The following is a 25,000-nucleotide window of genomic DNA, read 5'->3' on the forward strand; positions in this document are numbered from 1 at the left end:
AGTAGTAGTAGTAACAGTAGGAGTAGAGAGAGTAGGAGGAGGAGGAGGAGGAGGAGGAATAGGAAAAGAACAAAATAATAATAAAATGCGAATAATTATATAAGAGGAGGAATAGGAGGAGAATAAAATAATAATAAAATACGAACAATTATTTAAGACGAGGAAGAGAACAAAATAATAAAATGCGAACACTTATTTAAGAGGAGGAAGAGGAGGAGGGGCAGAACAAAATAATGATAAAATACGAACAATTATTTAAGACGAGGAAGAGAACAAAATAATGATAAAATACGAACAATTATTTAAGACGAGGAAGAGAACAAAATAATGATAAAATACGAACAATTATTTAAGACGAGGAAGAGGAGGAGGGGCAGAACAAAATAATGATAAAATACGAACAATTATTTAAGAGGAGGAAGAGAAGGAGGGGCAGAACAAAATAATGATAAAATACGAACAACTGCAGAACTCGCACTTGCTTTGCGTCGTCGTCTTCGTGGTGGTGGTGGTGGTGGTGATGGTGGTGGTGGTGGTGACCTGTAACACAAAGGAAGCTCGTGAGATCCCTGAACACACACACACACACACACACACACACACACACACACACACACACACACATACACACACACACATAAAGCTGACCCTGTTGTATATAGGGGCTATGTCCATCTCCATTTATATTTATTTTCTACATTACAAATATTACTGAGACAAGACTTTTTCCCATATTTTTTTTACATCATTCATTAAAACCTAGAAAAACAAACATTAGACAAAATTTCAGTTTATGTCTGTTAATTACATATGTTATCATTGTATATTATTTTATGCATATATGTCTGCCCCTAACTTGACTTGAAGACCTACGCACGCTGACCACTGCACCACGGAGCCCCATAACATAAATACTGCATGGCCGGATGAGAAAGGTGCTCACCCTTCACTATTAGCCACTCCACATCAGTCAATCTTATGGGCTTAAATACGTATACAATCAGTGTCTGCCCCTAACTTGACTTAAAGACCCACGCACGCTGACCACTGCACCACGGAGCCCCATAACATAAGTACCGCATGGCCGGATGAGAAAGGTGCTCACCCTTCACTATTAACCACTCCATATCAGTCAATCTTACGGGTTTAAATACGTATACAAACAGTGTCTGCCCCTAACGTGACTTGAAGACCCATGCACGCTGACCACTGCACCACGGAGCCCCATAACATAAGTACCGCATGGCCGGATGAGAAAGGTGCTCACCCTTCACTATTAACCACTCCATATCAGTCAATTTTAAGGGCTTAAATACGTATACAAACAGTGTCTGCCCCTAACGTGACTTGAAGACCCACGCACGCTGACCACTGCACCACGGAGCCCCATAAAAGCTGCTCCCCCTTCACTAACATTAACTACTTCATATCAGTCAATCTTGAGGACGTAAATACGTATACCAACACCTCTCTGTCTGGTTAACGTGCAGGGCAATGTTCGTCTCCCCATCACTCACTGTCATCATATTTCAGAGCAAGGGAACACAGACATGAAATAACAGAATGCACAGCTCAACAGAGAACACTTAGGAGAGGCAAAAATAGAGGAACAGAGATTAATCAAGAAGGGGGAAGAGGGGGAGGAAGGAAGGACTGACGGGATGAGGGAATAAGAAGGGAAGGGAAGGGAAGGGAAGTGTGTGTGTGTGTGTGTGTGTGTGTGTGTGTGTGTGTGTGTGTGTGTGTGTGCCAGTTCCCGCCCTTCGCTTCCACAGAACATTCCACTCGCTGAAAGTAAAGAGAAAATAAAACGAAAAGAAAAAGGAAGAAAAAGGAAAATAAATAAATATGAGGAGAGGTAAAAAAAATCCCGAGGTATTGAAGGAAGAGAAAATGGAAAAGGAAATTACGAGAGGGAGGAGGAGGAGGAGGAGGAGAAAGAAGAAGAGGAGGAGTGTTCACATTATCTTGACAGTGCGTGGTGGGTACGGAAGGTGGGGGTGGGGGAAACACACACACACACACACACACACGCAGACACACACAGACACACACACACACAGCGGCCCCTCAAGCTATCCTCACTTCTTGATTTCCTCAGAGTTTGATTCACTCCAATGGACTCGATTATCCCCTCACCCCACTCCTTTATTTATTCTCTCTCTCTCTCTCTCTCTCTCTCTCTCTCTCTCTCTCTCTCTCTCTCTCTCTCTCTCTCTCTCTGCCTTTCTTCCTTCCTTCCTTAGTAGTAGTAGTAGTAGTAGTAGTTGTAGTTGTAGTAGTAGTAGTGTGAAAGACTATGAGAAAAGATACCTCTAACAACGTAACTCTAATGGATGGAGGCCGTATAGTAGTAGTAGTAGTAGTAGTAGTAGTAGTAGTAGTAGTAGTAACAACATCACACACACACACACACACACACACACACACACACACACACACACACACACACACACACACCTTTCATCTCCTTTCCTCTGCCTTAGAAATAATTAGTACTTCCCCGGTCTGCAAATATCAATCAAGGACGACAAATATACGGTACGGTCTCATGTCCTTCCGTCTTCCTCCTCCTCTTCCTCTTCCTCCTCCTCTCTTCTTCTTCCTACTACTCCTCTTAGTCCTCTTCCTTCTCTACCCATGACTGCAAACATGAATCGTCTTCGCCCGAGTCTTCCTCCTCCTCCTCTTTCAATAACGATTCCTCCTTCTCTTCGGTCTCCTCTTTCTCCTCCTTCACCTCCTCCTCCTCTTTCTACTCTTCTACCTTCTTCTCGTACTATTCATCTTCCACTTCTTCTTCCTTCAATCTGTATTAATTTTCTTTATTCTTCCTTTTTAACTAAATTAGATAATGCTGATAATGTCGAGGATGAAGATTAATTCATGATACTACTACTACTAATAATAATAATAATAATAATAATAATAATAATAATAATAATAATAATAATAATAATAATAATAATAATAATAATAATAATAATACCAACTAATAATAATTGTCATTCGAATATTGCCAATTCTGTGATGATTCTACATATTTTCTCTCTTTCTTTCTTTTTTTTTCTTTCTTATTCTTTCTTTATCGGCTAAGCAAAAAAAAATCCCCGGCGTCCAACTTTCGGCGGGACAGTTGGAGTAATTTTTGTTTTATTCACTTTTTTCATAATCCAATATTATATTTTTTTATTCGTAATCTCTCTCTCTCTCTCTCTCTCTCTCTCTCTCTCTCTCTCTCTCTCTCTCTCTCTCTCTCTCTCTCTCTCTCTCCTCCTCTTCCTCCTCCTTCTTTACTTTTTTCCTTTTTCTTCTCTTCTTCATCTTCTTCATCTCATTTTCCTTCTTTTTCTCCTCCTCCTCCTCCTCCTCCTCCTCCTCCTCCTCCTCATACTGCTCCTCCTCCTCCTCCTCCTCCTCCTCCTCCTCCTCCTCCTCCTCCTACTTCTCCTCCTCCTCCTCTTCCTACTTCTTCTTCTCCTAACTTGAACATTCCCTCCACTAGTTAATCAGTTCAGGAAAACACGCTCAGGGTAATACTTTTTCAGGGTAATAATTTATCAAGGTAATAATAATAATAATAATAATACGTCCCGAGCAATTAGCCTAATGCACTGCGAGGATCCGTGTTGATGTTGTTGTTGTTGTTGTTGTTGTTAGACTGGCTGGATTATAGTTGTTGTTATTATTACTCTTAATTATTATCATTATTGTTATTTAATTAGGTAGTTATTTTCGTCCGCTTGAGCAAACATAACATAATCATCTTCCACGCACTAATCGGCTCTCTGCTTTACGAGACACTACTCTCTCTCTCTCTCTCTCTCTCTCTCTCTCTCTCTCTCTCTCTCTCTCTCTCTCTCTCTCTCTCTCTCTCTGTGTGTGTGTGTGTGTGTGTGTCTCTCTCTCTCTCTCTCTCTCTCTCTCTCTCTCTCTCTCTCTCTCTCTCTCTCTCTCTCTCTCTCTCTCTCTCTCTCTCTCTCTCTCTCTCTCTCTCTCTCTCTCTCTCTCTCTGTGTGTGTGTGTGTGTGTGTGTGTGTGTGTGTGTGTGTGTGTGTGTGTGTGTGTCTCTCTCTCTCTCTCTCTCTCTCTCTCTCTCTCTCTCTCTCTCTCTCTCTCTCTCTCTCTCTCTCTCTCTCTCTCTCTCTCTCTCTCTCTCTCTCTCTCTCTCTCTCTCTCTGTGTGTGTGTGTGTGTGTGTGTGTGTGTGTGTGTGTGTGTGTGTGTGTGTCTCTCTCTCTCTCTCTCTCTCTCTCTCTCTCTCTCTCTCTCTCTCTCTCTCTCCTTATTACATCGTCCCCCGCCTCGCCCGCCGCCGCCCCGCCCCGCCTTCAGCCAGCCACACCCTTTGTCTTCCCTCTGATCTCCGCCCACCCGCTGAACCCCCTCCGCCACCCTTGATTGCTTGGGATGTCCCCGGATCAGGCCTTTGAACGCAGACACACACACGGACAGACACACAGATGGATACATAGTAGATTTATATATTGGTATAGGTTTCCAGGTTGCGAGCCAATTGAGAGCCGCAGGAGGGTTTATCAATGTAGTTTAATTACTTCAGTAGGAGCATGAAGATTCTCCTAAACACATACTAACAAAGGTAGCGTTGTAATTCAGTACTTTAAAATTGAACTGAGCGCCTTCTTCCGTCAATGACAAAACCAGTCCGTTAAATTATGTATCTGTCAAGGGTTGTCATAAAATACGTGTAAAGCACGCGACGTAACGTTCCTCCTTCCTTCCTCCACCACCAGCGGGCAGCGGCTGCCAGTCAGGGCAGGCTAGAGAAATTTTAGGGTTGTAACCCGTTCCTTAAAATACGGATTCGTTCCGTATTGGAGAATTAAATGTTGCGTTCTTTATTTTTCTGAGCTCAAGGTGCATGGCAGCCCTACCCCCATCACAACCATCGTCCCCCCGTCCATCTACCTTAGGAGTAAGACACCCGACAACCTCTCACAAAATGTCTCAGATGATCGTCCACGCAGGTCACGTAGCACTGCTCTAGAGGCTTGTTTCGACGCGGCGTCCAACAAGACCCTATTTCTTTTTCGCCAGCTTGTCCCTCAGCAGTATTTTGTCCCCCGCAGCGTGCCAGGAGGAGGGCGAGGGCGAGGCGGGCAGCGGGGCCGAGGTGGCGCCACACTTCCTGCACGACCTCCTCAGCCACAACGTGTCCGTCCAGCTGGGCTCCACAGCACACCTGCACTGCCGCGTCGCCGGGATCAACGACCAGTCGGTGAGGACACAATATATTTTACAGTAAAGGAAGCAACTCAAAGGCAAAACAAACTGAGAAAAAGAAAATGCTCGCTAATCAGTGCCCCTGTAAAAGTGTATAGATGTGTGTGTGTGTGTGTGTCCGTCACTCTTTTGTGTACTATCAATACTAATGATACTTCTGTCCAAGCAAACCGATATAAGCAAACAAACTATAAACAATTGGCCGCATTTCCCTCTGACCTTTCCCTTCCTCATCCACTCTCTCAAACTACCCTGATTAGTTTTTCTTTCTAAATTTTTGTCTTGTTTTATACTTTTTTTCTTTTTTACCATCCGAAGTTTCCTGACAACCATGAATAACTTTATCTCCGTTTTCCATGCTTTTTTATTATTATTTTGTTGTTTCATTTCTCCATTCCCCGAGCGCGGCCAAAAGGATCTATTTGTCATTACCCGCTGACAGTTTTATATAAATATATTTTCGTCACGGACTTTGGTTTCGGTCAATTTTTCATGCATTTTTTTTTCCGTGGCTTGGCAGACGAGGCCACTCCGCTAACGATACTCATCTGAACACGCCTCCCAACAGTGAATGAAGGAGCGCAAGATACTACTGCGGTCAATGGGCCAGTGTCGGTATTCTCAGACGCTTCCACCTCTTACATCAACTATTTCCAAAGGTCAAAAAGGAGATCAGTCGGGTTTTCATGAGTACCTTTTCACAATCGTAGCATACCAGAAGAGCCAGACTACCACCAGGGCCATTAAACTACCCCAGGAAATGCCCAAAACTCCTACGAAAAGCGTGCTGTATGTGTGTTGAGACGCCGAAAGGGTTGAGAATACGGCCCCAGTTCGAAAGTCCAACACGGAGTCATTGTAAGCGCACAAACAAATTATATTCTCCACAATGATCCGTTTTTTCTTCTCAATACCAGATAATAAAGAAACTTCCTCAGTGGTCTGCTAAAATCTCATCCTTTTTCTGTCAATCCCAAACACAATACAAGGAATTTTCGTAGTACTATATGAACTGGTTTGGGCGCTTTTTTTATTTTTTTTACGTCTACGCCTATCTATTGAGCCGGTAGGTTTGCTTGAGGGGCCTGGATGGTATTCGGCCCCAGCCTGTCATGGCGCAGGCAAGTGTTTATAGTGGCGCCATCTTCTCTTACGAACTTGCGGTACTGGACTGTAAAACTGGCCCAATATCTTTCTTGTCAAAGGCTTACTACAAAGATAACTGTTAAAGTGTCCCTCAGTGTCCGTGTCGTGTGAACATTGATGACCGTCCGTGTACCTCTTCCTCAGGTGTCGTGGTACCGCAGGACAGGTGACGAGATCCAGCTCATCACCTTCGACTTCCAGACATACCACAACGACGACAGGTAAGGCTAGATGTGTGTGTGTGAGGGGGGGTGAGAAGGGGGGAGGGGCTGTCATCTCTCTCTCTCTCTCTCTCTCTCTCTCTCTCTCTCTCTCTCTCTCTCTCTCTCTCTCTCTCTCTCTCTCTCTCTCTCTCTCTCTCTCTCTCTCTCTCTCTCTCTCTCTCTCTCTCTCTCTCCATAACACCTTCCGTTCCTTCCTCTCCCCCTCCTCACTTTTCCTTCCACCGTCTCTGCTTCCCTTATACCTCATCCCTTGTAAATCCTGATCCCTGACTTAATCCTTTCATTATATATTTTTTTCTTTCTTTCCGGCCAAGGAGGCAACGCAAAGGCAACGTAAAGTATCAGAAAAACAATCCCGCTACTTCCTCCTGCCCCCACAAATAGGAAACAGAGAAGGCTCCCTAAGAATAGCCAGTTGAGCTCTTAGTGTTCCTTCCTCCCTCTCATCACACAAGTCCCTAACTCCCTCCATACTGGTCTCTTACAGTGTTTCTTCCTCCCTCTCATCACACAAGTCCCTAACTCCCTTCCAGTTGGTCTCTTACAGTGTTCCTTCCTCCCTCTCATCACACAAGTCCCTAACTCCCTTCCAATTGGTCTCTTACAGTGTTCCTTCCTCCCTCTCATCACACAAGTCCCTAACTCCCTTCCAATTGGTCTCTTACAGTGTTCCTACCTCCCTCACATCACACAAGTCCCTAACTCCCTTCCAATTGGTCTCTTACAGTGTTCCTTCCTCCCTCGTCTCTTACAGTGTTCCTTCCTCCTAACTCCCTCCATACTGGTCTCTTACAGTGTTCCTTCCTCCCTCACATCACACAAGTCCCTAACTCCCTTCCAATTGGTCTCTTACAGTGTTCCTTCCTCCCTCTCACCACACAAGTCCCTAACTCCCTTCCAATTGGTCTCTTACAGTGTTCCTTCCTCCCTCTCACCACACAAGTCCCTAACTCCCTCCATACTGGTCTCTTACAGTGTTCCTTCCTCCCTCACATCACACAAGTCCCTAACTCCCTTCCAATTGGTCTCTTACAGTGTTCCTTCCTCCCTCACATCACACAAGTCCCTAACTCCCTCCATACTGGTCTCTTACAGTGTTCCTTCCTCCCTCACATCACACAAGTCCCTAACTCCCTTCCAATTGGTCTCTTACAGTGTTCCTTCCTCCCTCTCATCACGCAGCTCCCTAACTCCCTCCCTCTCTCCCTCGGCGCCAGGTTCGCCCTCAACTTCGAGCAGCCCAACGACTGGAGGCTGAGGATACGGTTCGTGCAGCGGCGTGACGAGGGAAGTTACCAGTGCCAAGTGTCAACTCACCCGCCGCTCATCCGTACCGTGCACCTACAGGTCGTGGGTGAGAGCTGGCACACACACACACACACACACACACACACACACACACACACACACACACACACACACTTGACCTTGTAGAAAACGGCCCCTTGAGCAAAATTATCATCATCCTGGTTATTAAGGTCATTCATAAGCTGGAGCCCTACCAGGTGAGGTGATTCATTCCGCTCAGGTCGACGGGACGCATTTCCCTTCACATGGACTGAGCCAAGGGGGGCACATGCCGCTCTGGGTGAAGGTTGTGGCCGTGCTATTGTGGTCTAAGTAAAGGATGTTTTTTTTTTACAGTAAAGGAAGCAGCTCAAGGGCAAAAAAATAACAGAGGAAAAAGTCCATTAGTCACTGCCGCTGTTTGTATGGATGAAATAAGATTGTTACAAGACGTGCTGTTGCTCCAGTAGTTTGCTCAAAGTCTTCACATCAACTTCTAAAAACTTATGTCTCTTGAAACCGTGAAATACAGATAAAACTTCCCAAAATATTTCCTCAGCTGCTTTTCCATCTTCCCACGACATAACTTCCATTAAAGGTGGAGTCTAAACTTAAACCTCTGCAGCCAGACTGTCTTTGGCAACTATTCTGCGGCCTGATTTGTAAAGGATGCAGTTGAGACTTTATTGTAGCGGCGGTGTTGCACGGGCACAATTTCTGGCATCTCTTGATATTTTTCTACCGGTACGAGTCATGCTGATAGAAAACACTAAAAAAAAAAAAACTCTTACCGAACGAAAACTGCCAAAATGTCACTCGTACTGACAGAAAAGTAACAAAGATGCAAACTGAGCAAGCTAAAAGTATGAAAAGGTGCCTGAGAATGTGCTCGAATGATGCCAGCAGTTCCAGTGAAAACAGTGCCCCCACGGCCCTCCCTGCACCCTTACCAACGCTGGCTCCCTCCCGACAGAGGCGTCCATCCAGATCTTGGACGAGCGCGGCGTGGAGCTGCGAGAGAAGTTTTACCGCGAAGGGTCGACGATGGAGCTGCAGTGCCTCGTGGCCGACGTGCCCAGCGCCACAGCCCTGCAGCTCGCCTGGTACCACCACCAGCACAGACTCAACTACGACGACCCCCGCGGCGGCGTCAGGTACGTATGCATGCACCCACCCACCTCACCGGGAACACCTTGGCGCCCACACATGCCATGGTCTGCACCTCTCCTCTCCCTCACACTCCCTGAAGAATGTAGCGCTAGTTTTCAAGATTTAAACTTTTCCTCTCCCCTTAATCCAGCTGACCTTTGCCTCACATTTTTACCATACCCATCTCCTGCTAACGCTTTCATAGTCAACACACACACACACACACACACACACACACACACACACACACACACACATCATATTGAACTAACAACGAATCATTTGTGAATAAAGAGCTTACACAACAGGCAAGCTCGTGTCAAACGGTATTTCATCAGGCAGCGTGTGATCAGAGTTTATCGCTGTTTATCGGCACCAGCAAACAGCGCACGGATGATGGCGGGACGGAGGTGACGAAAAAACAACAAAAACACTATTCATTATCCACCATGACCTGCAATTTCCTGCGTTTTATTATCTCCACCCGAAATTGACCTCTTTTTGGTCACTCACCTATACTTTTAAAGGGGCAGTGATTAGCGGGCTTTTTTCCTCTCAATTATTTTTTTGCCCTTGTAGCTGCGTTAATACATATCTATCTTATTTTTAATATCTCCACCCGAAATTGAGCTCTTTTTTGGCCACTCATCTGTACACTCTTTTACAGGGGCAGTGATTGGCGGGCTTTTTTTTTCTTCTTTTTTTCTTTTCTCTTTTGCCTTGAGCTGCTTCCTTTACTGTAAAAAAAATTGTCTACGTTATTTCATAGTGTGCGCGTGTGTCTTCCTGCAACATGCTTAAACTCTCACAAAGGAAATACTAAAGCACCTCTGTAAAGAACATTACACAGGAGGCGGTACGGTATGCTGCTGCTTTATTGTTATCGCTTTGAGTCCTTTTTTTTTCTTTTACGTGCTGCCTATAGCGCCGATAGAATCTCTTGAGGGGTCACCTGGACAGCCCGTTAGTGGGGCAGGTGAATTTTATTTATAGTGGCTGTCGTGATGTATGACACTCGCTCGGCCACGGCCATTATCATTCAGTTTTAAGTTCGCCATTTCCACCTCACCAAAGCGTGGAGGCGAAAGGAATTATTCAGGGCGCTTCAGAGCTGCCACCAAACCCTCGCCGTGTTGATTTGTACCTTACTTGCACATAAGGTTAATTTTTCTTTACAGCAAGGGAGGCAGCTCAAGGGAGAAGATAACAGAAAAGAAAGGGATAAAAGAAGGAGGAAGGAAGGGGAATAGACGAAAAGGCAAGAAGGTGAAGGAACAGGACAGCAGGAAAGGAAGAAGATAAAGGGACTGGAAGGAAGGGAGAAGGTAACAAAACAACAAAAAAAGGCCCGCTAGACGCTGCTCCGAACAAAAGAAGAATGAACGAGAGATCAAAAGAGAGGTCAATTTCGAGTGTTTAGCTTGTCCGCTCCAGCTAAGCAAAACATGGAGGCAAAAGAAACGTCGAGTGTGTCTTCTTCTTCATATTATTATTATTATTATTATTATTATTATTATTATTATTATTATTATTATTATTATTATTATTATTATCTGCCTTAATCCCTACTGAGGTCGGCCACTCTTGCATGTTGTCGCCAGCATCTTCTGTCCTCTGCGTCCACTTCGTCCAGACCCAGCTGCCTCATATCTCTCTCAGTTCCGTCCTTCCATCTATATATCTGTCTTCCTCTCGACCTTCTCCCCTCCACTGTCTTTTCCATGCCACTTTCACAGCATTATCTTCCTCATTCCTTATACATGATCGTAGTAGCGTAGTGTGCGAGTGCTGGCAGATAAGTCGAGTACCTCTTCGTCCTGTCCATTTGCACTCCCCTGGCACACCACATTACAGCGTCACAGAGCCTGGCCAGCCGTTCGTCTTAAAGGCCGGACCGTACCGTAGTGTGCGAGTGCTGGCAGATAAATCCCGCACGCCCTCATCTTGTCCATTTGCACTCCACTGGCAAACCGCATTACAGCGTCATAAAGCCCGGACGGCCGTTTGTCTTCATGGCTGTCTCATTCTCCCGCCATGATAATTTGGCTTATTGGAGGTTGCAGCTCGAAGGTCGTGGACAGTTAGTGTGCCCCTAAATTCCACCTCACTGGCCATAATTGAATTTACTGACATTCCTTACTAACTGTTACTAATCAATGTTCTTTACACGAGGATATAAGCAGGCTACAAGAGGGTCTATACTTATCATTTTACTCAGTCGTTTACCATCCGCCTTTCCCATACATAAATGTGCCCCTGAATTCCACCAGACTGACCATAACTGAATTTACTGACATTCCTTACTAACTGTTACTAATCAATGTTCTTTACACAAGGATATAAGGAGGCTACAAGAGGGTCTATACTTATCATTTTACTCAGTCGTTTACCATCCCCCTTTCCCATACATAAATGTGCCCCTGAATTCCACCAGACTGGCCATAATTGAATTTACTGACATTCCTTACAAACTGTTACTAATCGTTGTTCTTTACACAAGGATGCAAAAGATATAAGGAGACTACAAGAGGGCAGTTAGCTTTTTTTCACAGTAAAGGAATCAGCTTAAGGGCAAAAAGAATGTTTGAGACAAAATGCCCGCTAATCACTGCTCCTATAAAGTGCACAGGTGAGTGGCCAAAAGGGACATCAGTTTCGGTTGGAGAAGTGTCTTGATATTATTATTATTATATTTTTTTTTACATGTGGCCTACAGCGCCGGTAGGCTATATATTCTATGGGGGTCTGATGGTCAGCCCGAGCCCGTCATGGCGCAGGCAATTGTTTATAGTGGCGCCATTATTATTGATACGAGTATTCTCCCCTCGCTCAGTCATTTACCATCCGGCCTTCCCATTCATAACTCTAATTAACCTCCACTTGACACTCACAATCGTACTGGCGCTAAATGAATAATATTATCTGCTTAATTCTCTTCATTCATTCGGTACCATGTCCGTGCGCCAGTTTTACCTGTTTCCTTTCTGAGCCTGAGTGAATCCTAAATTTATCCTGAATGAATCCTAAATGTATTCTGAATTTATCCTGAATTTATCTTGCGCCAGACTTTATCTATTTTGTTCCCGGAGCTACTGGTTCTAACTCCATTTTTTTAGGGCAAACACTTTATCAACATCGTCCCTTTTAATCAATCCCCTTACATCAACAGCACCACGCATTCCCTAAGTCTTGAGAAATCTGAGACCCAAGGAGGCCTTGTCTGTATTTCCTCCTGCCTATGACTTAAACTCATTCAAGGGACAAGTATCAAGACACTTCTTCACGCGATATTAACCTCTTTTTTGACTTCTCGTTTTTTTATTTCTGTTAAGAGCAGCGTCTAGCGGGCTTTTTTTAGTTGCTGTTTTTTTTGTGTGTGTTCACCTTTGAGCTGCCTCCCTTGAAGTAAAAAATAAAAAAATAAACTTGTTACGGGTGACTCCCCTGCGTCAAGAGCGTTCCAAGGCGAGGAGGAAGGAATCGACACGGAGTCAACAGAGAGCGCCGCGATCCCTGCCATTGGACGTGCTAACGAGACGCTCCTGTTTGGCCGCCATCGATCTGCCTCTCGTCACTTCCCTGCCTTAAGCTCCTCCTCTTCCTCCCCCTCCTCCTCCTCCTCCTCCTCCTCCTCCTTCATCTCTTTTGGCCGGCGTCTTCTACTCCTTCGCCTTTCTACACTGCACACTAATATCAAAACTCCTCTAACCAAAACATAACTACTGCACCTCACTTCTCCATTCCCCCTACAGGAGCAGCATGGTGCGGGATTTTTCTTCGTTCTTGTTTGTATTTAGCCTTTCCCTCCACCCGTCTGCATAAGTATTCCCAATCTCTCTACGGGTATGTGGTCCCTGTGTGAAGACGCTCGGCTGTAGCTTCGAAACTAACCACGGGGTGTTCGGAAAAATACTCTCATTGTGATTCCTACCCAAAATTACCTTTACTCCGACTAAATCTAACCTAAACTAACCTAACCTAACTTGACCTGTTCAAGAGTGGACGCCACATACCCGTGCAGAGAAGGGAAATACACCCCCGCCTCCTTTGTCGTAAAAATGTGCTACCAGTAATTCCTTTCTCGCCCTGGCAAACCCTTTTTCTCTGGCAAAGTGAAGGAAAAAACTTGGTTGATGTGCCTGAGGGTTGGGGAGCGAGAGGGGGAAAACACCGCGAAGGAGAGAACATAAAGGCTGTCAGATAATGAGAACGCACGACTATAGTGAAACCAGATTGGCGAGATCGTTTTGTCGTTGGCTCCCACGGGTCTTTATCCTGCTGTGGACAAGAAATAGCTGATGATGTGGACTAACTGACCGATCGACTGACTGACTGAGTGTCGATGCTAACGCTTCCTGCCTTCCTTTCTTGCCCCGGTCGTCTCTCGGCTCGTATAAACATCTTGGGGTCGTATTCTTAAAACAATTCGGAACTCAGACGCACATACCAATTTGACACGGTTTTCGTAGGAGCTTTGGGCATTTCCTGGGGTAGCTTTATGAACCTTCTGCTAGTCTGAGCATTCTTCTGTACCGTGAACCTAAAAAAACACTCATGAGAACCCGATTGGTCTCCTTTTTGACCTTTGGAAATAGTTGATGTAAGAGGCGGAAGCGTCTAATAATGCCGACCCTGGAAACAGTAGTACGCCTAACCACACTTTATTTGACCGTCTTATATACGACTTTAATACTATGCTGTGATCACGGGTTTGAATTTACAGCTTAATATACCACAGCAACGTTATACTCTTACCACTTTTTTTAGTTTTCTGTATAAAATTACGACTTTAATACTACACTTTGGCTCCACTATTCTTCCCTCGCCACTGTTCATTAGCCTTTGGTCACACTTGCACGCAGCTGTAAATCCCTTCCGATCGTGCTTGGCTGCCACCTAAACCTGGCCGCTCATTACTTTCTCAACAAACTTACTTCAGCCATTAACCCCTTCTAACCACACGCTCCGGTCATCTACGGTATACACATAATTGAGTAAAGACTGCTGCTCATTGGACACGGCCTCAGTTGTTTAAGGGAACGGCCTATTTATCAGTGTAGTGAATTACGAGCATTCTATTATTATGTTGAAGTTTCGTCCACTAATACTCATGAGTCACCACGGCCATGACCGCACGCACTACTACCCGCACTCAGATTGCCTGGCTGGACATCCGAGGGTCATTTCCCACCCTAATGGTTCGGCCTCTGGTGTCGTGTAAGTCAGTGTGACGTAATGTCCGTGACGGCCGTTGTATGTCACGCCAACTTTCCCTCGCTCCCCGATCCTGCCCAGGCACCGCCCGACACACACACTCCGAGGGACAGACCACGGCGGCAATACACACACACGGATCCATCAGTGGCGTCGGTGTTTTTATGAAAAGGCAGGGTCAGGGCAAGGCTCACGAGGCTTAAGATAGGGTTCTATAAAGGGAATTATGACGTAGCTGGTAGGAAAACCGAGTGCCGTGTCCCCCTTCTATGAGCCACTGGATTCATTTCCCCACACGTCCCCCTCCATCCCTCTCGCACTCCACGACCCGAAGCCCCCCCCCCCCTCCCCCCTGCGCCCATCTCCGGCAGGTCTGAGTGCAGTGCAGGAAGGATGTTTTTTTTCGTCTGTATCCGGAAAGTTTTCAGGAGTGTGTATCCGGGAGCTTTGAGGAGCTTCTGCATAGGGTTTAAGCCCACTGGAGCGTTACTGTGCCCGGCGAGGCGGCGAGAATTCGGAACATTTGGAGATGAAGGAGCCGCTGCGCCGGGAGAAATTTGCCCAAACTTAGCATGCGTTTCACCCGAGTCATAAACTGACACGCATTCTCCTCAGACCCCTTGTTGTCTTGTTCCTCTTGTCCACAGAACAGACGTAACCCTTTAAGGCTGGCTGGGGAAAGACACGGCCTGGCCATGCAGGAAGTGTTATCGGCCAAAAATACCTAGACGAAGTGATCAAGGAAGCGTGTGACAGCCCTTCAAATGCATATTTTATGGATTTTCCATAGAGCCTTTTCACAATGCCTACATGACCGCGACCCCGCGCCGCGAGGCCCAAGGCAGCAGCGACAATAGTAGCAGCAGGAGGCGGCTCCGTTCATCGACTCTCTCCGTTACCAAGTGAACGCCGCGCCGCGGCAATAACGTTGCTCTGCTGTAAAAAAATAATAATAATGAAAAATAATAATAATAATAATAATTGCCATAATAATGATAACGATAATGAGGCGATGGTCCTGTATGTCTGGGCAAACAGTCCCTCGTCATTTCATCGCGGCGCGAGGCGAGGCGAGGTGAGCCAAGGGGCGGCGGAGGCGACAGATGCGGCGGCAATATCAGCGGATGAAGGAGCGTGATTGGATGGGCCCGGGAAGTGGGTTATTGCATTGTTGGGACACAATGAAAACACATATCGAAAAAAGAATAACGTTTTCCCTGCATGAGCTCACCGGCTGAACCATTCTCCCGTAATGAAGGTCAATATTCTTCCACTTCCGTCATGAGAAGACGCCGCCGTCATTCGTGTGTCTCGATTGAATATCTCTCTGAATAGTAACACGCATAGGAAATTATGATTTTTGAAGTGCTTTCCAAGTACATATATACATCCCTTATAATGACAGAAAATACAGCTCATATTCGTGCAAAAGCTGATTTTTGGAACGATTATCATATTAACGCTTTCATAGTCAACACACACACACACACACACACACACGGAATCACGCGTGGAATAATATTTTCAGTGTTTGTTCCGCTGGCTCGTGGTCTGTCCCGACCCTCACGCGAACGGCCAGCGCGAAACTCGTGAAAAAAAAAAAAAAAAACATTGAATTTCAGGCCCGTGACAGGAAGACTCATTAGGGCGCGGAGACACCTGCCGGCGAATTGTAGGTATGAAAAGTTACGTTGACAGCGACACGTCAACTTTGTTATATCCGAGCGCACCATTTCCAAGGTGAATTACGTTTTGTGTCGCGTTTTTGTGTGAATTATGAGTCCCCCTTGACGGCCGAGCGCGGAACGATCTTTCTTCCTGGCCAACTTTTATATTAACATTATCAGCATGTGTTTGGTTGTTATTACTATGATTACTATTATTATTAATGTTATTATTATTATGACAAAAATTTGAAGATACTCTACTGACAATTATAAGTAAGACCTGGACCTGATCAAGTCTTATATGTAAAACTGATAACATACAGACAACCAACGTAACGGTGGCAAGCCAAGTATCATAGTAGAAGTCCTAGCAGGGTTGATATTCTCAGACGCTGCCGTCCCTCACACATTGGCTATGCCCCAAACTTAACCTTTCCCACCAAAGCTTAATGAAATGTGGGTGTGTAATTCAATAGACTCACAAACCTTCCTGCTCCTAAGAACAAAAATTTGAAATCTCTCGTAACAGGTTCTTGGGAGCCATGGGCGGTGTTCAGAGTCTGTCTGTAATGAAACCTGATTGGCGAGATCATTTTTGCGTTGGCTCCCGCGAGTCCTTTCCTCCCCGCCGCTCTGACACACATATATCTCTTTCTCTCATGTCACCTATAGCTAACATATTAGAGGAAAAGATATGCGTTGGGACTGTGTGGCAGAACGGCGGGGAGGAAAGGACCCGCGGGAGTCAACGCTAAAACGACCTCGCATTCTGGTTTCACTATAGCAGGCAAAGAACCAGAGAGAGGGGATGTTTGCTGGAGCAGAACACCGAGAACACTGTAACATCATTCCTCCCTCCACAGCCTCAAGACGGAGCTGCGCGGGTCAGTGGCTCGCTCGTGGCTGCGGGTGAGTCAGGCGGGCCGTCGTGACTCCGGCATCTACTACTGCAACGTGACTAACCTCGCCGCCGCCAGCGTCACCATCCACGTGGTTCCCGGTAGGTAGTGGGTCTCGTTCTTTTTTTTTTTTTCTTTTTTTTTTTTTTTTTTTTACATCCCCGCCTATAGCGCCAGTAGGCTTTCTTCAGGGGCCAGATGGTCGGCCCAAGCCCGTCATGGCGCAGGCAATTTTTATAGTGGCGCCAGTTATGCTAGTAGTGGTAGTACACGTGGTTGTAAATATGCTAATAGAGATTGCCAGCGTTGTCACCGTTATAGTAGTAGTGGTAGTAGTAGTAAGCAGTAGTAGTAGTAGTAGTTGTAGTAGTAGTAGTAGGAATCAATTTAGTTACTTAGAGTTTATCAAAAGAAGGTGGGGGGGTGGGGGGGTGAAGCTATCAAGTTTGGCCCATTAATCTATCTGTAACACACAACTTCCTCTTGTCCTTAGCCTCAGCGGCTTCACACCTTTGAGGGCGTCAAGTAAGCTTTGTCTTCCCCGACAGACGAGTACCCGGCGGCCATACAGGGAGCAGCAGAAGCCTCAGCGTGTGGCTTCACCCTGCTGGCCTCCGTGCTGGCCACCCTCACCGCCGGCTGGCCTCCCCACAGATAGCACCAGTGACCGGCCGCCCGCAGAACACACCACAGTAGGGGGATGTGAGACCCTCCTCCCACCCAGCTGTGATGAGGACCCTCACAGGGTCCGGCGTGGGGCCGCAGCGAGCACCCACCGATAAGACATGCAGATACACGGACTAATATTTGTACTGCATCACAAACACTGACGTTACCCAACATGAGTACCTTAACCACGCAAATTTTCACACTCTCTTGTAACTCGAACACACAAAAATACCATACAGCGCCAACAGAGACTCCTCCCAGCATTAATTCTTCCCAGGCACCACACGGGAGTGGAACAGTCTTCCACAGGTCACACACAGTCCCACAGAACACATTTCCACGAACACAGTACACCAACATTTCAGTTTACCCTGTGCTACACTCAAACAAGTACACAGATTCCCTCAGTCGTCACTCTTGTCCCAATCACGGGTGATGTGTACCAGGGAACGGGAGGCGCCATACACATCAAAATCCAGGATCAAGAAAACAACTCACCGAGGCAGCAGCAGCTTAGCCGCCGCCCCCAAACCTGACATTCAAACCACAGCCGTCGCCCCCGTCAGGCAGCGTCTTCGTATCTCCGCTGTGGACTCATCTGTTTGATGTTTTGTTCGTCCCTTGATATTTGATTGATGTATACTGAGTGTAGCCGTCAATACAATAGTGTTCCCCGGTGGTGCTTTGCTTATTACCTCCCTTCAGCACCAGAGTTATAGGGGGTAAATATTAACTGTGTTCAGCACCAGTCAAAGCTTCAAAACTCGAAGAATTTATGAAGTGCGGAAAAAAATTATTGCTGAGGAAGCAAAGGCTGCAAGCAACCTAGGCCCGGATTCATCAGCAATACCAACCAGTCCCTCGTCACCTACATTTACCAGACCACTGCAAGGCCTCACGTATCTGATAAAACCTGTGTTCATCAACGCTCCGGCAAAGAATCTGTGTCACCCTGGCAACCAGTTCCTGCGCTTGGCAACCACTACAGGGGTTACTATCGCACCCAGGGTCACACCACTGGCCAATCATGTGCGAGCTTTGATACTGTATCTTCAGCTCTAATGTGTCCTCTTTACAAAACACACACTTCAAAGTCAAAAAGTGTATTGTACAGCAATAATGCTGCTCTAGAAGTAATAATAAGCAGTGCAATCCCTCAACAATATGTATTTTGTCACCATGTCTACATGAAAGTATAAAAAATCTATGATTAGATTTTTTCTGCTAGTTTGTCTACATTCTCAAGTTCATTCTTAAGTCATAGGGTGGGGAAGGCAAGGCGCCCCCTGGCGTATGCCCCCCTTGATTGAATTATTACATTCCATATGGAGTTACCCAAAGGCTTGAAACTCCTGCGAAGACCAGTGATCATGGGGACAGCGTTATCAAAGAGAAGGCGGCCAACCTTCACCAGGAATAAACTCCTTGCCCTCCCCTGGGGTCAGGGAGGTGGTGTGTTACAACTGGGCCATTTTCACCCTGCCCAAGGCGCTCCATATAATTCTCACCTGAGTAATGGTTCCATGATGGATATCAGGCATATGAGGGTTTATAGAAGGGTCAGCCTTGACATGCGCCACTTTGTGGGGCCCTACACCTTATGACAATCATTCAGGGGAAGGTGATGATGGCAGTGGTGTTGAGGACCAAAAAGGAATGGGTGCTATTTATCCAGAACCACACCTATATAGGTATCTCACTTCTAAATTAAACCTCCTAATCATAGTTTTCACAACTGTTTCTGTTAGGAAATACTCTTCTGAAATTTGAACAGCTAATTGAACCAATAGGTCACCATTTCAGCAGTGACAGGTTACTATATTGTGACAATATGATACTACCCTTAGCAGGGACAGGTAACTATTTCAGCATGATAAGGGCCTAGCTCAGGTAAAGCTGGAGAGGACAGCCCAGCAATAGGTGGAGCTGTCCCCACTAAAGCAAAATATGTGACAGAGTTAACAGTTCTCAACAACTGAAAGCAAGGACAGATTCATGTTGCCAAGGAAATACATCAGCACAGCACACCAGGCCATGAATGAAACCATTATTATCCAATGAACTAATAATTATCAAACTGAGGAGGTTGCAGGAGTAGATTATATATAGGTAAAGAGCTGCATGAAATATCTGTAAAGTAAAATTAAAGATTTATACAAAGCTTAGTAGCTTACGAGACTGATAGAAAACTTATATAGGTGACTAGTCTTGCAGGTGTATGGAGTGACTAGATGTACCGTATGCTGAGAATGGTGAAAAGACTTCAAAGAAAAATTAAGGCATGTGTGAGAGTACACTCCAAGGGTTTGGTTACCTATATCTAGGGAATAGAGAAATTCATAATAAGTGATGGGCTCAGGTACTGAATGGAGTGTACCTCCACACAAACGCATGCCTCCTTGGTGTAGTGGTTAGTGTGCCTAGATACAAATCTGCGAGACTAAGTTTGAATCTCGGCCTAGGCACTCGGCCCATAGCGCACCCATGTGTTCATCTTCCCTTTTGGACTGGCCGATAAATGAGTGCCAGAGAAACCTAGGGAAGGTAAACTTCAATAACTCTGATGCTGCACTTGTCTTGTGTCCCAGAGTAAGGGTTTTCACCCACCACAGCCCCAAGGGCCAATGGGATGATGAGGATAGAGGCCACACACAGCTATAGCATATGCCCAAAACATTGTCGTTTCTTAATTTTCCAGTAAAAGCTTGATTTCAAATTCCTCTCAGAAATTTCTGACAGGGAATGCCATTACATGCAACTTTTTGAAAGATTATAGTATTATAGGATTAGAGTATGGTATAGAAATATATAGGATGAGTTTAGATGTGTAAGTTATCTTTTGCAAAGCTTTAGCAAATCTTTGGTAAGCAAATTTGGTGCTGTGACTTTTCTTTTATTTATCGCACTTGGCATAATATGAAATATACGCTAAAAAATGTCTGCTCCAACACCATACTTGTCCTTTTGTGGCTGCCATTATATGCAGGGTGAGCAGCAGCTGTGGCCGGCTTACTGATGTCATTAGGAAGGGCTGTAGAGGGTAATCACCTGCAAGCATCACAATATTGACCAGATTTTTTTCATTTATCAACATTGTGTTAATCTATTGGTTGCCTTTGTTGAGCTACCACTTCAACGAGTTGCCATGGTAAAAAAAACTCCTAATACCCTGTCTGTAAGCCACTCTTGTGGTTGTGACACACCACCCTTTCAGCCAGGGCATTCCCTGCAGAATGCTCTACTTGCTTCCCAGGGAAAAAAGTGTTTTTCTATCAGTTCCATAGAAGAAAAATAGGTAATACTTTATAAGAAGTCTGCCTCCCCCTTCACCACTCCAGCCCCCCCTACCCCCCAAGACAAGCCTGGGGAACTGTGGGGAACCGGGGTTTGGGGGGGAAGCCAAAATCACTGAAAAATGGGTTTCCAAAATTTCCCAAGAAAAATCACTAAATTAAGGAAAATTCCCTTCATGGGGTGGGGGTCCAGGGGGGGCACAGACCCCCTGGGGGCTGTGTCCCCCACTTGGGGGGGTCGAGGGGGGTAAAGCCCCCTCGTTAGCAGGTCATAAAGTTCGGTTGGAGTAGTTCAAATATGCTCCCCACCAAAAAAAATAAAATAAAAAATTTCCGGCACATCATACATGTGGGGGGGGGGGGGGGTCCAGAGGGGGGCCTCCTTGGTTAGCAGGGGGGCGAGGGGGGCTGTTAGGTTATAAAGTTAGTACTTTCCATACTTTTGAGACTAGGGAATTTTCCTTCATTTAGGGATTTTTCCAGGGAAATTTTGGAAGCCCATTTTTCAGTGATTTTGGCTTCACCCCCAAACCCTGGTTCCCCACAGTTCCCCAGGCTTGTCTTGGGGGGTAGGGGGGGCTGGAGTGGCGAAGGGGGAGACGGACTTCTTATAAAGTATTACCGAAAAGTATATTGGCTTGTAAATACTTCTGGGAAAATTACTTATTCAAATTGATTATGTACTTTAGTATATAAAACAAATATTAAAAAATGGGGCTTTCTTTGCATAGAAATAATAGAGGCTCCATGTTTTGTGGTGCAGCCATTGTCATGTGATGAAGCTTGCGTCTTGCGTCTTGCCTTCCTCCACATAACATCATACTATGTACATAATTAATTTAAATAAGTAATTTTCCCTTAAGTATTTACAAGCCAATATACTTTTCTTTTATGGAATTGATAAACACTTTTTTCCCAGGGAAGCAAGAAGAGCATTCTGCAGGGAATGGCCTGGCTGGAAGGGTGCTGTGTCACAACCACAAGAGTGGCGTACAGACAGGGTATTAAGAGGATTTTTTTTACCATGGCAATTTCTTGATGTGGAAGCTCAACAAAGGCAACCAATAAATTTACATTATGTTGATACTTGAAAAAATCTAGTCAATGTTGTGCTGATTGTAGGTGATTCTGGTTACCCTCTGCAGCCCTTCCTAATGACACCAGTGAGCCAGCCACAGCTGCTGTTCAGCCTGCATATAATGGCAGCCACTTCCTAAACTCATCATAACCCTCTTCCAACCACACATAACCCACCTCCAACCCCACATAACCCTTCCCCAATCCACCATGACCCCTCCCCAACCCCACACAAGGGACATAACCCCTCCCCAACACCCCACAACTGCACATCATCCTTCCCACCCCCCACATCCCCAAATAGCCCCTCCCCAATCCCTCACAACCCCACAACTCCAAATAACCCCTCCCCAATCCCTCACAACCCAAAAGAACCCCTCCCCAATCCCTCACAACCCCAATTAACCCCTCCCCAATATCCCATAACCTTACAACCCCAATTAACCCATCCCCAATCACCCAAAAACCTTTCCAACCCCACACCGTGTCGACTTGCATCTGAAAACAAGTAAAGTCACAGTTTGGGTGGGGGCAATTAAAGCCTCCCCTGAGGATCGAGGGTCAGAGGTCACCAGGAGGTTTATTGAGGTAAGGGGGCGAGCCAGACAGGTGACAGTTGTACACAGTCAGCTATCTGTCTACCTCACTTATAACACACATCAACATCATCATAAATTATAAAAATAATAATAATAATTGCAACCTGCAGGCACACTTCTAAGAGGCGAATGGTACTCACCTTGGTGCGCGCCAGCTGGTTTTGGCGGCTGGGGGAGGCTGCTAGTGATGTACCCCCAGGATCCTGCTTGCCCTATCCTAACATTTAGCTGGTTCTGGCGGGCTGGCGAGGCGGGGCTGGGCGGGGCTGCTGGTGACCTGCCCCCAAGATCCTGCTTGACCCATTTCGAGATGACACTCAGCTGATTTTGACGGGTTGGCGAGGCCAGGGGGGGCACGGGGCTGCTGGTGACGTACCCCAGGGATCCTACTTGTCCCATTCTGAGATGACGCAGCGACTCCGGCCATGGCCTTGCTCTGATACTTCCCTACGCACACTTAAATACTTCACTTCGCACACTTAGATACTTCATTATAGGCACACTTTGATAGGACTTCACTACGCACACTATATAGATACTTCACTTCGCACACTTAAGATATAGTACTTTACTACGCACACTTATACTTCACCACGCACACTTCAGATACTTCATTACGCACACTTAGATACTTCACTACGCACACTTAGATACTTCACTTCGCACACTTAGATACTTCACTAAACGAAGGAGGTATGGCGCGGGGCATGAGGGGGCCGGCAAGGCGAGCCCCCCTGTCCTTCCTTCTTTCAGCCCTGGCCCCAACGCTGAGCCATGGGTGCTAGGGCGCCCTTCAAAGCTCCAACAACTCCTTAGGCCTCAGTAAACGTATAAATAGCCCAAAAAACACACTGCCTTTCACAATTTGTGGGCTATGAGGCCACGCGTACTCCCGATCGTCCGTCACGTGGCGAGTTTATGAACAGTCACCGCTCATTTTTGGTCTTGTGCCAGATTATCGTATCAGAGCCTCGTACTTACCGGTTTCTGAGCCATAGCTATTGCCAAAAACACCAATAATTAGCCATTTTAACGATAATTATATATGAAGGCAGTTATTGGGGTCGAGGAGGCAGTTTTGGGGTCGGAAATCGGCAAACTTAGGAGGCTGAGTATGACAATCTGGCACCGTTGCAAGTTGGCCCTGGCACTAGTTTGTTAGGCAATCACTCTGCAGTTAAATAATAATTGAGGTGGCGTTTCTCCATAGTTCCAGGCCATTGAATCAGCTGGTCCTGCATGAATAACAAAACGAACAGAGCTACACCCTATAATATATGAGGCTAATGTCTTCTCTCGTGCATAAGTAGCAGTGACTACAGATCGACTTTCTAACGCCTAACACCTGATGTCTGGCAGTGCTTGGAGGCAAATTTATTTCTGTTCTGTTTGCTCTACACCTTCCTACCCACTGCTATGCCTTTCAAATTGTTTTACTTCTGTCTGTCTATGATATTTTTGGGTTTTTATATGAACTTATGACAGCGTATACTCTCATTTCCCCCAGCGCCCAACTTCTCCCCTCATCCAGGGATTCTCTCTGAGCCTTCACTACTAAAACGTAACTTTTCTCTCGATGAAGTTCAAGCCAGCATGCCCATATGGATGTTTTTTTAATATATAAATAAGCAATACTAGGGGCATTTCGAGGCCGATAAAGAAAGCATTGGGGGAGCTATAGACCCCATAGCCCACTCATGAAATTACGTCCTGTATTTGACCAGGCTTTCGTAAGGGTTGTGGGCATTTCCAGGGGTAGTTGCATTAATAACTTTATGACAGTAACCTTACACTTCCCTTCAACAAAGGAATTTGGTGATTATTTGAGGGGAAGCAAACCATGTGGTGTACGGCGAGACAACTAGGAAAGAATTTTAGAAAATTTTGTTAGATACACGTCAGAGGATCGGTATTGCCAGTTGTACAAATTCATATTTTCTTCGATCGCTTTACGACTTTATAGATTTTAAAGAATGTCTAAGACTAAAAATGTGTGTGTGTGTGTGTGTGTGTGGTGTGTGAGAGAGAGAGAGAGAGAGAGAGAGAGAGAGAGAGATAAATTTATGACCCTGGTGGTAGTTTGACCCTTCTTCTGCACCATGAACCTAAAAAAATACTTAGTATAACCCGAATTATCTTATTTTCGGCCTTAGAAAATAGTTATGTGAGGCGTCTGAGAATACCAACCTCATTGCCGCCGCCGACAACTACTTCAAGACACGTCAATCTAATGAGGTTTAGGAGCCTGTATCAATCCTTTCCGGCCGCATAACCTATATCAATAGTTAGGCTTTTTGTACAATGTTTGATAGGATACTGTTATTGATGTGAGTGGGACAGCGTTTAGTCAGAAACCGAGGAGGAAAATGTGCTGAGTGGGCAGACTGAAAACCCTAAGGAGAGGTTGCATCTTGGCGACGCGGGGAGGCAGTGCACACGTCCATGTAGTATTTTACTTGCGGTATTTATTCTATGGGTACGGGAAGACCAGCCACTACTATTCTATGCCTGCAACTTCCTCACATCTTAGAGA

At 45.7% G+C, this 25,000-nt stretch overlaps 1 protein-coding gene across 2 annotated transcripts in view; it reads left to right on the top strand.

Moving 5' to 3' along the window:
* Window positions 1-18,176, top strand: part of LOC127000475 (cell adhesion molecule 4-like) — a 127,047-nt gene extending 108,871 nt beyond the window's left edge. Inside the window, exons 3-8 of one of the 2 annotated variants that reach the window (XM_050864192.1) lie at window positions 5,090-5,238; window positions 6,534-6,610; window positions 7,831-7,967; window positions 8,874-9,054; window positions 16,794-16,930; window positions 17,323-18,176. In XM_050864192.1, the coding sequence (XP_050720149.1) occupies window positions 5,090-5,238; window positions 6,534-6,610; window positions 7,831-7,967; window positions 8,874-9,054; window positions 16,794-16,930; window positions 17,323-17,345 (704 nt within the window). In that variant the 3' untranslated portion in view covers window positions 17,346-18,176. The remainder of the gene's footprint in view (window positions 1-5,089; window positions 5,239-6,533; window positions 6,611-7,830; window positions 7,968-8,873; window positions 9,055-16,793; window positions 16,931-17,322) is intronic. The other variant, XM_050864191.1, reaches the window with a different exon arrangement.
* The last annotated feature ends 6,824 nt before the right edge of the window (window positions 18,177-25,000 follow it).

The sequence above is a fragment of the Eriocheir sinensis genome, chromosome 19, assembly GCF_024679095.1.
Source record: "Eriocheir sinensis breed Jianghai 21 chromosome 19, ASM2467909v1, whole genome shotgun sequence".
Taxonomy (NCBI): Eukaryota; Metazoa; Arthropoda; class Malacostraca; order Decapoda; family Varunidae; genus Eriocheir; species Eriocheir sinensis.